General features: G+C 46.3%; 1 protein-coding gene across 1 annotated transcript in view; it reads left to right on the forward strand.

Annotated features, from left to right (window-relative positions):
• LOC116793766 (vascular endothelial growth factor receptor kdr-like) overlaps positions 1 to 15089 on the forward strand; it is a 132785-nt gene extending 117696 nt beyond the window's left edge. Inside the window, exons 29-30 of the mRNA XM_032701846.1 lie at positions 1934 to 2028; positions 9849 to 15089. Coding sequence (XP_032557737.1) covers positions 1934 to 2028; positions 9849 to 10053 — 300 coding nt within the window. The 3' untranslated portion in view covers positions 10054 to 15089. The remainder of the gene's footprint in view (positions 1 to 1933; positions 2029 to 9848) is intronic.
• The last annotated feature ends 633 nt before the right edge of the window (positions 15090 to 15722 follow it).

The following is a 15722-nucleotide window of genomic DNA, read 5'->3' on the forward strand; positions in this document are numbered from 1 at the left end:
TTCCCTGGATGGCTCAGGTACTCCCTGGCTGCAGCTCCTGTGCTGCCCACACCCTCTGCCTCAGGGACATGGTCTGTGCACCAAGGAGGGGTCTCTGTGCTCCAGGGATGCCTGAAGTGGATCAAAGTTTAGGAGGGAAGCATGGAACCCTCAGGAGAGCGCCTGGCAGAGGAGGAGGGCAGGGCTCAGATGGTAAGGGGCAACTCAGAGTCCCTCTTGAACAGAGCCAGCCCCCTTAGGGAGGGTCAAGTCTCCAGCTCCAACCTGTCCTGGACATATTTCATGTCCTTGATGAGTCCATTGCTCACTTGTTCTGTGGTCAGCACAAACTGAGGCCCATTATTCCCTGACATTTTGCCAGCTGTAATTTCTGTCTGTTTATCACTGCATCGCAGGGATTAGAAGGCTCAGAAATTTCTCAGGCTCTGCCTCTTTCCTCTTGCAGGATAAAAATCTGTCCCTCTAAATCACACAAAGACATTCCCTACACCCATCCAGTATCAGTGAGAGATTACTGCTGCCAGCACGAGCATCACTTGCCCAAGTGCTCCCTGTTCAGGGCATTTTAAAGCAAGTCCTTACATGAAGAGGGAGAAGTTTCAAAAATGGGTAATAACACATCATCAGATCAGAAATAAATGTGATATTTCAGTCAGGATCTTTTAAAGCCAAATTATGGTCTTGGACAAATTAAGTGCACTTGTGTTGCTAAAATTATCTTAAATATCATGACATTAAGAGACATTAGGTCATTATTTCAAATAGTTGCCCAGGATCTCTCCAAGTGCTCTACCACACCTTCCTGGAATTGTGCCACTTATCTGCAGTCCCTGTGGATATTGGTTTAACAGACAAGTGTAAGGGAACTGCAGAGCAGCCCTCAGATAAACTACTCCTGGACTGTGTGTTCTAAGGGAAACAGTCCAGATAAAAACCAGAGACAAGCTGGGTTCTACTGAGTCTTTGACAGACCTCGTTAATTTAGGATTTTACTTTATACTTTGGAAACCAGTTTCTAAACTGACCTTATTAACAACTGATATATGCCCAAAGTATTTATAAAAAAAGCTTTTGCTTGCTATTTGTTGTTTGCTGGGATTATTTTTTATATTCCAATTAGTTTGACTAGTAAAATAAGACTAACTAGAGTTTCACTTCTATATTGGAGTCTTTTGCTGTCTCAGTTTGGACAAACACACAGACATGCAACTGTCCAGCATCACACAAGATTTCGAATGCAAAGTAAACCCCCAGAATATTTAATATTTTTGAATTGCTTAAAATGAGGACCGTGGTGTCTGAGAACTTGTACAACACTTTGCACAAGGACAGCTTGATCTGAACTGCAACCTGGAGGCTCAGCTTTCAGTGCAGCAGAACCACAACCTCAACCTTAACTGGAACCAGGACAGTTTTGTTGGATGGCTCATAAAAAATCCACAACCAAAGGCTCTGTAACTTCGCAAAGCACTTGGATTTGCAAAATGCTTCTGAACTCCCACTTTCTTCAAATTTCAGGGTTCCTAAAAGTGTATTTTTAGGAGGTATTTAGGGAGCTTTTTCTTGAAGGAACCCAGCCAGAGTTCCTGGATATATTCTCTCTGAATTCAGTCTGTTTGTACCTCCATCCCACGTACATGATACCCATATGCTTAATATCAATTTCAAATTGGAAAATGTCACATTATTTTTTGATATTTTTTCATTTTAAGGCTGCTCCTTCCAAATACAGATCAAAAGCTTCAGCATCACAGAAACAAGGGAAGTGTTCTGGGGCTCCAGAGCAGCATTAGAGCTCTAATCTATCTAACAGGATAAAAACTGATAACACAGGCCCTGAGAAGGGAATATTCTGAAGGATTGGTGGGCCCTGCACTAGGCCCAGTGCACAGGTCCCGGTTTATCACTGGTGTTCCTTCCTTTTCCCCCTCAGGAGTCGGACAGTGGGATGGTGCTGACGTCAGAGGAGATCAAAAGCCCCAAGAGGTTGGAAATCCGTTCCTGGCCCTACGGGATCATGGCTCTGGCGTGAGTACTCAGGGCATCTCTTTTTAAAGGCAGTCTTCCGTTCAGAAAAGGCTTCTGAAATTTGCAGTTTTGTTTCTGACTCCAAAAGGGAAACTGCTGGACTGTCCCAACAAGCTAAAAGGGGTTGCAACTCTGCATTTCAGCCCCATCACCAAAAAACCATGGTTATTGTACTTGGAGACCAAGGGGCAGAACATTCTGCAAATGGCAAGTGATAGGAGCAAAAAGGCTGAGAATATACATATTTTAGCTGTTTCTTGAGGGCTTTTCCAGTGTTCTCCTTCACTGATGGAACATAGTTTGAAGAACTTGATTTATTCACTCAAAAAATAACATTTATGATTATACCAGAGTGTATATTTAACTTGGACACGCAAAGGGACTGGAACCTGTGCAACTGGTGGGATATGAGTGAAGTTGGGGAGGTGTGTGCACAGTAAAGGATAGCATAAGCACTGCAAAGCAAGTACATTTACCAGATTGCTACATTTATTTTATCACCACAGTAAAGACAGTCTTGCAGAGAACTCCCTTGATCCCACCACCTCCAGGATCCCAGGAGTTCTATTCTCAAGCCCGGTTTACAAACAGAGGTTATTTATGTTTATCCCTTTATGTTCATCCCTTCACAGTACAATCACAGAAGAATAAAAGCAGATATTTAGGTTTTTGCTCCCGGTTCTTTGCATTTCAGTAACAATCCCACAGGCAGAGAGGTGACCTAGTAGTGAAACAGGCCTTCTCTACTTTCCTGACAATAGTAACCCATTTTACTGATTAAAATGTCAACAGGTAGAATTTCAAAGAACAGCTGCCCAAAATATAAAAAAAGAAATTATTCTCTAGCAAAGAATTCCATGTCTATTCAGTTAATTGAGCTAATTACACTTTTACTGAATTTCCTGGAGTTTCCTCTGAAAATCTGTTGGTGAGATTTGGATTAGTTTCCTCTGTCTTAAACTCAGTGACCTTTCCCACCAGAGCAGTTCCTTGTTCTACATCAAGTCACCACTTTTCTACATTAAAGAGAAATTATAGATGAGAAAACCCCTCCTGCAATTGTGGATATTATGGGAGAGTTCCTGTGAGAGTGCCTGGGGAGAGTGTGCCAGTGTTTTGGAGGGAGTGGCTGCCCCACTCAGAGAGAAAAGCAGAAGGCAGGAGCTGCCTTAAAACCATCAGTTCCTGGATGTTTGGAGGCAGGAGAGGAGGAAAAGGGAGAAGTTTACATGAGGAATTCTAGGCAACACTAACAGGGAGCATGCAAATGCTCTGGATTTTGCTGGATAGGAGTATGACTTCAGGACTAATGTTGTCCAGTAGCATTTCCCTGTCCCAGCACTGTAGCAGGGCTGTACCTGGTGGGATTAGCAGAGATCTGCATCTGGCTCCATGTTTTGATGCTGTGCAGAGGATTCCTGCCAGCACAGGGCATTGCTATGGAGACCAAATGGCACCAGCTCTGAAAACAGGAGCTCAAATGTCAGGAGCTGCATTACTGGAATGCTTTACCTGGGCTGATTTACCTCCTTTTTCTGCATGATGCCACACTGACACAAATCCAACACATACACACACAAACAGCCTCCCTGAGACAGTTTATCCTTTTAAAGACTCCTGTCAGTCACCTCTGACTGCTGCTCCCTGCTGCGTTTCTCCCACTTGGATGAAGAGTTGGCAAAGACAGGTTCTCTCTCTGCCCCTTCCAGGCTTTCTGCTGAAATTCAGGAAAATCAACGTCCAGCAAGGTATAGAAAAACACCAGAATTCCATAACAGCCTGTTCTGTAGAGATTTCCAGGAAAACCTGAACCAGCTGTCAGGCCCACTGGGAGTGAATGGGAAGTGCCATGGCCCTGTGGGGGTCAGTGACCCCCTCCAGCTGGGTTCTCCCCATTTCCAGCCCACACTTCCATAGGGATTCCATTCTGCATGAGATACCTGATCCTTTGTGTGCCAGCCAGGCCCTGGGAGACCATTCCAAGGAGCTGCTGTGACAGCAAACCCTGCAGCAGCTGTTTGTTGTCCCCTCATTCCCAGGGCCCTAATTCCCATGGGATGGATGGACAGAGGTATGGTTTTTCTTGGCCACATCCTTCACCAAGTGCTTGAGGTCCAGCTGAGACAGTGATTTTGTCAGCTTCTTTGTCCTTTTTTTTTCACTCTGGCAGACTGTCATTGGCACAGATAACAGCTGGAACACAGTGCAGAGCACTCCAGTGCCCTCTCATTTGAGGACAGGACACCCCTGGGTGCTCCTGCACTGAGAACTTGGAAAACAAGCCTCCAAAGCATTTAGAACAGTCTGGAGAGGTCAGAAGGGATGTGGGTTTAACAGGGGAGATAAAGTCACCCTTGTTAATTGTGTATCTGTCTCTATCAAAAACATTTACCCTGGATCCTTTTCAAAGTCTTTCTTTTCTAAAACAAAACTGTTCAAAGGCTGAGCATGTTTTCTAAACCAGGGTGGCTGCATTTATTATTTTTGCCAAAATCTTGCTGTTTATTTATCCTGCATTCATTCCTCTGTGGAGTGTAAAACTTGCCAACAGTACACACTATGTAGTGTCAGTGTCAAGAGTTTATTGAAGATGAATCCGATACTCTGGGCCCGGGACCGCTTTTAGGCCAGACTAACCATTTCTGAGCATTTTATAGCTGAAGTAGAAAGTCAGAGCAGTAGCTGCAGTGAGAGACAAAGACTGACTGGGATAAGGGAGCCAGCATTCAGAGGAGCACAGAGACCACAGAGGGATTTAATGCTGGGATGACTCTCAGCTCATAATATTAACAGGCTGCAGCTGAGCACTGCTTTGAAATTCTCCCAGAGACTCTATAATCAAGTTATTGTTTAAAATTATAAAAGGTTTGATATCTGCTCAGTTGTCCCATCCCCCACCAACTCCAGTTCTCCTCAGCTGCTCTGACACTGCTGATCTGGTTCTGCCCAAGGCCCATAGCACCAGTGGGCTGAGGCTCAGCTGAACCTCTCTGGGCTCTTTATGCTGCACCCAGAGCCCATCACTGCCTTTGGCAAAGCCAAACTGAGCCTAAGGCAAGTCAATACTATTGAAATGGATGGGGTTTGCTCTGGAGCATCAGGCACTCATGTCCAAACACAAGGTGCCCCCCAAAAATTCAGCCTACCTTGGGCTGGAATCCTTTTGATGCTCAGAGAATGAGGCAGGAACCATCTCTGCTCCATGGTAGAATGTAGTTCCAGAAGAGTTTTCTTCTGTGATGTTGAGATAATAAATATCCTTACTGTTGTGTCCTACCCCTTGCACTGTGACCTGGCCGGAGCTCTCCAGAGTAGAACTTTGAATGAGTAGCTGCTCAGGAGTTTTGCAAGCCCCTTTTTTTCCCCCAAGATTATACTTAAAGCAGCAAAGACTAGAAAGAGAATTGTGCAAGGTTGTGGTCCCCAGTCTGGGTTTGACTGTGGTGCTTTCCATCTCAATGCTTTTAGGGTGCTGGGACATCTGGGCAGCTTGGCCACGCAGGAGGGGACACAGACTAAAGGAGTGGGTGGCTTTGGCCTGTGAAAATTTTATGTTACCTGTACTTTTTTTCTAGAAGTGTTGAAAACAACAACTTCCTGATCCCAATCCCTTGAGCTCTCTGTGCCAGCACAGTCCTGATGCACTGATAGTGCCAGAGGGGAACCCAGGATGAAATTCCTACTGCACAGCACTCAGTCTAAAATGTATCAAAGCAAACTGTGAATCAGTCATAACTACCAGAAGGAAAAATAAGCCTTTTATTTCTTTAATTGCAGAAAAATTAAAATAATTTAAAAAAATAGTCACTCTTACTCTGTGCCTCATTAGACACCTGTGAAAGCTCCTCCAAAACCCTGAGGCTCCTACCTGTTTTTAAGAGGTGTGATCATGAGACAAATGGCTCTACGTGGCAACAATCAGCCCAATTTCTGATCTTTCCATAAATACACAGCCAGAATTCCTACATGGACACAAAAATCTATTAGTTTTTCCCAGTGAGGGCAAGATATTTGGGCTTCTTATGGCAAAGCAGTAAGAGCTGCTCCACAGCACTTGAGGAAATTCTGCTCTTGGTGCTGGAGGCCCTCCCTTCACAGGGGGATTTTCTCTCAGTCATCTCTCTTTCTCCAGGCTCCTCTTCAAGTCATTGACCCCAAAATTTAGACTAGTAGCAACTGACTCCCTCTCACATAAAATAAACAGCTCCAGTAATGATTTCCCAGCTCTTTGATGCTTTCCGGATTTTTCTACCTCTAACCAAAATCTCTGGTTCCCACAGAAGGAAGCAAAAGCCTCAGTAGGTCATTTAGGCCCTCTGACTATTGCAGGATTATCCTCTGTGGTATCCTCTAAACAACTTTGGCACCTTCAGGAAACTCTGAAAAAGTTTGTGAAACATTACTTAATATTCAGGCTAACTTTTTCTACATGTAATTCGTACTGTTTTCAGCTTCATCTGTAGCAGGAGACCTGGCAGATCCCAGGAAAAGGGGAGCTGTTAATGGCTCTAATTCCCCCTGCAGTGCCCTTGCCCAGGCTCCTAGTTGGGGCTGACCCAAGGGCACAGCCACAGCCACCCCACACATTCATGTCCACCCAGATGGGCTCAGGGTGCTCAGGCTGCCTGCACAGCCCTGCCTGCACAGCCCTGCCTGGCACAGCCCTGCCTGCACAGCCCCCCTCAGCTCCCAGTACTGCCTTCCCACCCCTGCCTTCCTCCTCCTCAGTCAGTTTTACACCTGATAGACTCCACATGGCACCAGGCTGAGGGACCTGTGGAAATACAGACTGGATGCAGCAGGATTTGCTGGGAATTACCCCTGTCACTCTTAGGGATTTGCTGATACCCTTTTGCATTCTTTTAGTTTCTAGTACTGGTTCCTCCAGAGCTGTCATCACTTCTGTACTGCCCCAGAAACCTCCCTGGCTTGGAGGAATCTTTCTGAAAGAGAGGAGTCCAGTGCTGTGCCTTGGCCAGCTCCAGTCTCAGCCCATGGAACAAGGCTGGAGCAGCTCAGCATGTCCTCCATGTGACCCCCCTCCCCCCAGCACCCCACAGAAACGTGTCCAGTGTGACAGAGGGTCCTTTAGGTTACCAAATCTGTTTGGGGTCAGGGAATGGTTAAGTTCAGATCTCCTCTGGCCCCTTGCCCTGCCCCAACACAGGCCACACGAGTTCTGCAGGGGCAAAGCAGTTCACAGGTGGTCACTGTGTAACACATGCTGGGGGCAGTGGGTAGCTGTTCCAGCTCCATGTCCTGGTATTCCACACCTCATCCTCGGCACTGTGCCATGGTGGGACTGGCCTGGGCTGGCACAGTCCCAGCTCTGAGCAGATTTCTCATCTATTTGATCACCTTTGAGCAGCACTCGGGAATCAGAGGCACAGGCAGTGAGGAAACCCCTTCTGGGCAGTGCAGTGCCAGCCCAGCAGAGGCACTGAGCCACAGAATGGCCAGCTTAGCTTTTAATGACGTGATTTCATTACATACCCATTACCAACTTCTGTAGCTGCGTAATTGTGTGATGAAGCAAATCAGATCCGTCACAACTTGTTTCTTGGTGGGGCTCAGGGAGGATTTCTCTGTCTCACACAGGGCAATACAGTGGGCTCAGGGCACAAAGGGGCTTTGCTTTCCTCTGGAGCACCAGGCACTGCCCACCTTGAGAGCAAGGCTGAGCTCTTATGTGCTGGGGCAGTTCCTCTGGAGCAAAGGATCTCCCAAGGACAGATGGAAAAGGAGCTGCACCCTCATCCCAACACACAGCCCAGCATAGGCACCTCTGCTGCTGAGTACGAGCAGGGCAGACACAGTGTCAGGGACAGGAGCACTGAAGGCAAAAATGTAAAGCCCTTGGACAGCTTGAACTAGGAAATGCATTTAGATGAAAGGAATAGTTTTGGAAGTTAATTGCATTTTAGTCTAAGACAGCCAATGACAAAAGCTGCTTCTGACCTCACTCCCCAGATTTCTGTCTTTGGAGCAGACATTGATGTCAGCACTGAAGAGTCCTTCAAACACCAGCCCGATTCCAGTGCTGGGTTATTCCCAGATATCCAGTCTCCTGACCTACAGGGGCACAAACCCAACAAAACTTGCTGAGAGACTATAGAGGACCAAAAGTTTCCCATTGTGGCCAAACTAAACCCTACTAACTTTTCTTTCCCTCCAGCACTGAGATGTGCAGGCTGAGGGCCAAGTTAAACAGATACTTTCAGGCTTCTCTCAGGCTCCACTGACAGCTTTAATACCTGGCAAATTGGAGGGCAGAGCATCCATGGAATTGTCCCATACGAGTCAATAGAACTGAGCAACAAAAAGAGAGTTACAGGAATAAACAGTGAGGCAAAGTTGTGGTTCAGGTGCTCAGGCCAGGGAAGAATCTATCTGCAGAGAAGCTGTATGTGTATAGGAAGGGACAGCTGCCAAATGTATGGGATACGTAAGAAGTTTCCACTCAGGTTTTTCTCTAGACAGAGAGGAAGAGCTTAGATTGTGAAAGCAGAGTGTGCTGCATTTTTGTCAGAGTTCTCAGGGTTCCTATTTCTTTTAGAATTTCTGCTTTGCTACTCCACAGGTTTGGTTTCAGTGCCTTGTGTAGGTCTGAAAGCACAGGAACAGCAGCTTTGCTCTGTAACCTCTGCCTTTGCACTGCACAGAACCCAAATTCATCCTAGACATGCAAGACACGGTGGGCTGGCTCTTACAACAGCTCAGGGCTCCTGGATTTGCTTCTTAGAGACAAAGCTGGAGATGCAGACATGCAAAATAAGTGTACTGAATTCTGCACTTCTGTGATGAACTGTTGCTTATTCAGGTTTGGTTTACAGTCGTTAAAATGCAGCTTTATGCGTGATGGTGGGTCTGTGACTGAGGCTCATCCCAAAGAGCTGCACCTTAAAGAGTCCTGAGCAAAGTGCAGAAGATTAAAAACCACTCTCATATTGGGATCCTTTTGAGAACCAACCCTAAGTTATCCAGGCCTCTTCCAGTGAATTGCTCAGAGGGAAAAAAACAAGGTTAGCAGAACATTATTTTTAAGGTAGCCTGTGACAGGAAGTACCTTTTTTCTTCCCCACAACACTTGCTGTTCCTCAAGGGCACCTTGTGATACAAATCCTCTCTAGGCTTCTCCTGCTTTTAACACTGAGGTTGCTCCATGTGCTGGAGGTTGCTGCTCTCCATCCCCTGTAATGAGGGAAGGCAGCAGGAGAGGAAGCTGCTCCCTCCAGCAGCAGCAGCCACAGAGGAGCAGCTGGAACTCTGCACAGTGCTGCCCTTCGCCAGGAATTGGGAAGGGCTGGGCAGTGCAAGAGAGATTTAGCCCTGCACTGCAAGAGTGTGTTCAACATGCACCCTTCCTTTCAGTATCATTTTAAATTACAGTCTGTCAGAGATTACTCAGTATTTCATCCTTTATTATACTTCAGGAAAAGTCATAGCCTTCAGTTCTGCTTTCAGAAAAGTCAAATTTTTACTGACCTGTGTCAGAACAATGAGAGAGAATATTGTGGCATGTATAGGACAGGTGCCATTATAACTAAGAGAACTGAAATGTGGTAAGATAAAAAGACAGGGCAACACAGCTCCTGGATTTACTCCTAAGGCTACTTTTAAAACACTGAGTTATTCAAAATACCTAATTCAGTTCCCTTATCCAACGAGTATGATTGTCACTGCCTTACAGGGTGCTGCAAAGGAGAGTTGAGATGAATTATATATTTACTTTAAAAAAAAAGCATTTTGACCATTAACTGCACACAGAGACCAAGGCTGATGAGACAGGGTGGCTATATCCCGTGGTTTGTTCCCCACAGGAGGAGAGCTGTCAGCAGGAGCAAGGAGTCCATCCTCTCTGACCATGAGGCTGTCAAGTACCAGCCAGCAGTGCAGGTAGAAGAGGACACCATGGATTTCACACTGGAAGACTCTGTTCTGCTGCCCATGGATCCAAACCTGGAATGCCACAGCCCACCCCCAGACTACAACTCCGTCATCCACTACTCGGCCCCCCCGGTGTAACCACCCCTGGCACAGGCTGCACCTCCAGCCCTGCTGCATCCTCTCGTGTCTCCAGGACTGCATGGAATGGAAGGGAAATCTCACAGGACAATGGTTCTGATGTGAATAGAAACATTTGAAGAGCATCTCCTCTGTTAACTTTAAAGGCCTATTGCCACACATGCAGTAAATGAACATTCTGTCCATCAGAATTGTAGGGAGGAGCTGTAACCCCCAACTCTGCCACTCCTTCCTGGCTGGGGCTGCTCACTGGTGTTTGCAGATCCACAGGTTCCTTCCTTCACCTTTTACTCCATAAGAGCCATGTCAAGGTAGTTGTGAACACAGGGTTCAAGCTACTGGCCTAGGAATTGCTTAGTCCAAGGATGGAAGGGATCAGTTATAAACAGAAGCCAAACACACCAATGCTTTGGGTTTGGAGAAAAGCCAGCACTGAAGCACTGTTCTTAACTTGGGATCTCGCCTCCTGTAAATATTTCTGAAATATTTTTGAAATCCAAGATACCTTTGTTACAATTTGAATTTAATAATTTCCGCTGCCCACAAGATACACTCCTGAAAACAGTATGGCCCAGAGAAAGCTGGTAGTACTCATGCACCAGGAGGCAGGCTGGTCTTTTGGGCCATCAGGGCACACAATGGGCTTAAATTTGCTTCCCTGGGCTTTCTCCTTGCTCAAACAACAGTTTTTTAGCATACATGCAATAGGGAGCCTTGCTGGAGATGCATCTGTAGTGATTGCAAGGCAAATCACTGCCTTAAATATGAACCTTCTTAAGCTTAAGCAGAATTTCCCAGCTCACGTGCACGTTTGTGTGAATGTGCACAAAACACTCACTGAGAGCACGAGAGTCACACACAAACTCCTTGAGGCACCAGCAGGGCAGCAGCATTTCTCTGTTTCCTTTCTGCACACAGGCTGGTTACTAAAAAGAAGCTAAAAAAAACCCATTTCCTTTGGATTCTGCGGCAAACGCCCAACAGTTTGATCCTGGGAATATGAGCCCATGCTAAGCTGCAAGTCTGTGTGCCACACATTTATCCCTGGCTGCCTTGCCAAGGTAAACACTGGTATGATATTCAGTGCCGTCTGCATCTGAGCCCTTCCTGGGTTCGTGGTAATCCTGTTGCAGCAGGACTGAAGGGATCACAAATTGTGCCATGGGAGGAATTCACAGCATGTTTCCCCCAGCCCCAAAGCTGCCTGTGGGCAGGTCCCCTGCACACCCCCTGCATGCCCAGCTCCCCTGTACACCCTGCCCATGCTCACTGCCCCTTCAAAACCCAGCAGCTAGTCCTTATCATTTCACCTGCTCTGTAACAATCGGAGCTGACCTTAAAAATTTAGGAAGGGAAAAGTCTCCAGGTTGCAAGGAGAAAAAGCAAGGATGAGAAAGATGTTCATTGACAGTCAGGGCTGTGACCTCCTGAGTTATAAACCTGGGCTATAAATGGCTCCCTGTGCAGTTTCCTCCAAGGTCTGCACAACCCTCCCCTTTTCTTCCTTGATTTGACTTCTTCAGCAAAAAAGACTTTTTCTTCAGTAGTCAAAGTAGAGGGGGAAAATCCAACCCCTGCGAAACGATTCTGTTACCTTGGCAAAGACAGCTGAACACCCCCGCAGCAGCCAGGGAGCTTTGCTGGGTGAGTGGTTACATTGGCTATGCTGAAGGAATCACAAACAAGCCTCGGGTATCAGCAAAGGGGAAAACAAGTCTCCAAAGCCCAACCCACGTTAACTGTGAACGCTCAGGCACCTGAAGGGTGGGCTCTGGGGAGCTGCTCTGCTCCTTGTCCTTGGCTTGCAGTCAGTGCAGGAAGGAAATCACCTGCAGTCCCCCAGGAGCCCCCTGCTCACAGTGCACCTGCCAGATGGGGGGGGCTCTACTTGCTTTGGGGTCATTTTGCACTGCTTTGTATTTTAGCACCTGTGTATTAAGTAGAGCTAGTTGTATAAGAGAAGAAACTACTGGGAAGGAATTCATCTGATGACCCCCAGAAAGCTCATTGGATCTGTTTCTCATCAAACACTAATTATCTACAGCTCTGATCTAGTAATCAACCACTTCTTATGGAAATAATTTATTCATGAGACAAAAGGAAAAGGAGGTACAGCCAGTTCGTGTAGCTGAGCTGTTGGTGGCATCACAGTGAGGTGTTTGTTACTGCAGGGTAAGAACACGATGTTTATAAACCTTCACTTGCAAACTTTAAAATAAGCACATGTAGGGCAAAACCTGCCTATTTGTGATGAAGAATGGAAAGAACTGCTGGGAGGACTATGTCACCTTCCCAGTCTCTGAAGGAGGAACTGTTGGGGTTTCTGGTGACCTTGCTGAGCCCAGAGGAGCGAGGAGCTTGTTTGGATCCACGTGGAACGTGGGGAGGTCCTTTGTGGCTCTCAGGAACCACATCAGCCCTTCTGCATCACCTGGAGGGTGTGACACAGAGCAGAGATCTTTTAAAACCCAACCCCCCAGATCTGCAGGCTCCTCTGCAGTGGCAGGATCAAACATGTCTGGAGCAGGACTGACAGCTGCATCCCCCTCTGAGAGCCCTGGCAGTGAAGGGGCTGAACTTGGGCAGCTGTTTCCAGAGTTTATTTCGAGTGGAAGATTTTTTTTCCTCCTTATAGTAAATGTAACAAGCAAAAGTATTGCCTGAAAAGTATTATTGAACATGTCTTCTATTTTATTTACTAATATTTTGTTTGTCTGTTTTCTCTCCTCCCTTAATTTAATTATTGTTCTGTTCTTCCAACGATGTATATAGTGTACCCAGTAGCAACAAATATAGTGATTCATTTATATGGTAAAATGTGTAACATTTTAGTCCAAAGAGAAAGAGATACCCAGACATAACAGAGTTAAGTATTGTTACTAAACATTTCACTAACGCTTGCAGGCCAGGCTCCAGTTTACAGTGCCCCACCAGTGCCATTTCAGAGCAATTCTCTTGGATGGGAGTGTCTCTGCCTCTCATTTGTTCTCCACATTATTTAGTTTCAGTTAGGAAACAGGGATCTGGAGGAATTTGGCAGGTTTATCTCATTCCTGGAAGTGTCACCATGTGACTCCTGTTGTAGGTGAGGAGTTTCCAGTGCCTCTGTTTTAACTGAAGGCTGGTGTAGTGGCCAGAGGGTCAGAAGGGGCAAGTCGTTTAAATGATGTGATGTTTATTGTATTTTTGGACTTCTCAGGGATTCTCACTCACTCCTGTCTGCTACCTGCCTTGTCTGGGCTGGCAGAGCTCAGTGTATCTGCAGTAACATGGACCTTGGTTTCCTCTGGTGATGCTCACTGCTGGATTTGTGCTCTTGGAATCCCAGAGAAAGAGGGCAAAGGAGCTCAGAGCTCATCAGAACTGTGTTGTCTTCTCTCCTACAGTCCCCTGCCACGTGGGTGTCCAAGCAGAAATGCCTTCAGCTGCATGTTATTGTTCAGGCTGGGGTTTTGGAACAGCCTACTTTCCTGCCCCCTTTCTCTATTTCATCTGCTCCTTGGGGTGTGCTCTCCCAGGCCCTCTGGGTTGCTTTGCTCTGCCTTTGCAGTGAGGTCAGCTATAGGATCATTTCACTCTACTCTTTCCCAGATGTTCTGTGCTTGCAGAGGCTGATCTAGATAATCTAGAGTAAGCTTTTTTCACAATGAATTTTTTTCAATATATAGCCAAGGAAAACTAGTTTGTCTTAGTTTGTCTGGAAGCCTCCTTTCCCTGAATGGGAGAAGCTTTTTTTATCTACTGATTTTTCAATATTGGTGTCTGGAGCAAAATGAAGGTTGGTGACTGTGTGAATCTGATCGTTCTCTGAGTCATTTCCTCAAACAGTGAGATTTCTTAAGGTTCTTCCAAGTCATCCTCATAGGAAGGGGGTCCTAACCAGGATGTGGGCCCACAGTATCTGCTCGGGGTATCAAGGAAGGTCAGATAAAAACCCAAAGTCTGAGTAATGGTCTTGAATGAAGCCACTGAAAGCTGAAGGTGAACACATTTAGGCCTAAACTGCTCTGCTTGATGTCCCACTAACACCAACCCTGCTCCTGGTCCCCTGCCTGGCAAAGGCCAAGGGTATCCCAGAGTGTCCAGGCACTCCTCTCCTTACACCCTGCTGGGATGGCAGCGGCCATGGGACCCTGGAGCTGGCCAGTCAAGGTCTGACTGATCTCCCCAGGGATCCTCCACTGGAGCGCTGTCCTGTCTCATTTTCAGGTTGGATCTGGGATGTGGGCTGGGGGCCGTGGTCCCTGTCTCCCATTAGGAGCTGTTTGCAGGGATCAGCAGCCCCAGATAGCTGCAGAACAGGGTAAAGCACTGTTGGGTTCTCCTGAATGCAGGAGTTACCTGAGATCAGGGTCGTATGCAGGGATCAGCCTGGGATTTTTTTCTTACCATACAGTGAATGGAAAACTCAGAAAGGAGCAATAATTCTTTTGTCCCTCCCTGCAAGTGTAATGGCCAAACCCTGGGATCCACTGTCCTGGGTTTACACCACATCACGAAACCCAGCAGTTGTGACACCAGCACCACCTCACACGAGGGAAGTGCAAGAGGAGTTCGGGCTTTGACCCTCAGAGTCAGTCTCTGTACAGGGGTTGGCCCAAGCACTGGTTAGTTTGTTTGACATTTATTCTTTCCATATAGGACAGAAATCTTGCTGGGTTGGGTCATCTGGGATATGATGTGGTGCCACGAGGGCTGTGGTTGCAGGAAGACCAGTGTGGGATGTGCTGAGCAGTGCCCTGTTCTCCCGCCTAATCCTCCTGTGCCACCAGAGCTGGCACATCCTTATTACTCAATTCATTTCTCCTTAGACCTTGAGTTGTCAAAGCAGCTAAAGAAAACTGGGAAAAGCCAGTAACTTGGGACTTACAGGAATAAACCAAGTGTCATGTAATCCTCCAACCACAAGGAATGTTTGTCTGCCATGTTCCTGTCTGTCTGAAGAATGTATGCACTGAAAACAACGCTTTCTTATGTAGTCAAAATTGTACTGTATCTATTAACCAAAAAAATAAAAAGGATTCTATATTTATACAGCCCAGGGCTCCTTTGTGTCATCTCTTGGTTTGAAGAGCATTGTCCTTGAAGCAGAATAAAAATAAATAATGCAACAGTTTTGAAAGGTTTTTCCAAGGCATAGATCTCCTACATATTTCTACAGGGGTTCCAGAGTTAGGACAGACCTTGGGACACTGTCACTGCTCAGAGGGAACTGCCCACTGCACTCGTGTGGGAGACTCAGAGACCTCAGGAAATGATGGGAATTTGCTGGAGAAAAACACCAATGCAGCTGCTGCCAGGAACAGTCCAGGAAACACAGACACTGCTGACCTGTTACTGTTAAAATAAAGAAGTAAATGGGGTTCAGAGAGAAAATAGAATCAGAATCCTGCATTCTAAAGATGACCCATAGGCACCAAGGCATGTCAGTACATCAGTCTGTGCAGATAATCTGCACAACATGGGGGCATTTGGGGGTTGTTCACACTCAAAACTCTAGAAATCATGTTGGATTTCTCTACCCATAATATTTTAAAAAGAACACAATTAAATAAACATTTCCCAGTGCACAGCCATGGTGATGTTATTAAATTCCCATTTGAAGAAACTTTGCACTGCTGGAATACAGAATATTCCGTGCTCTCCTTTTGTAGTGAAGGTTTAATATT

Source organism: Chiroxiphia lanceolata, chromosome 14 (assembly GCF_009829145.1).
Source record: "Chiroxiphia lanceolata isolate bChiLan1 chromosome 14, bChiLan1.pri, whole genome shotgun sequence".
NCBI classification, from domain to species: Eukaryota; Metazoa; Chordata; class Aves; order Passeriformes; family Pipridae; genus Chiroxiphia; species Chiroxiphia lanceolata.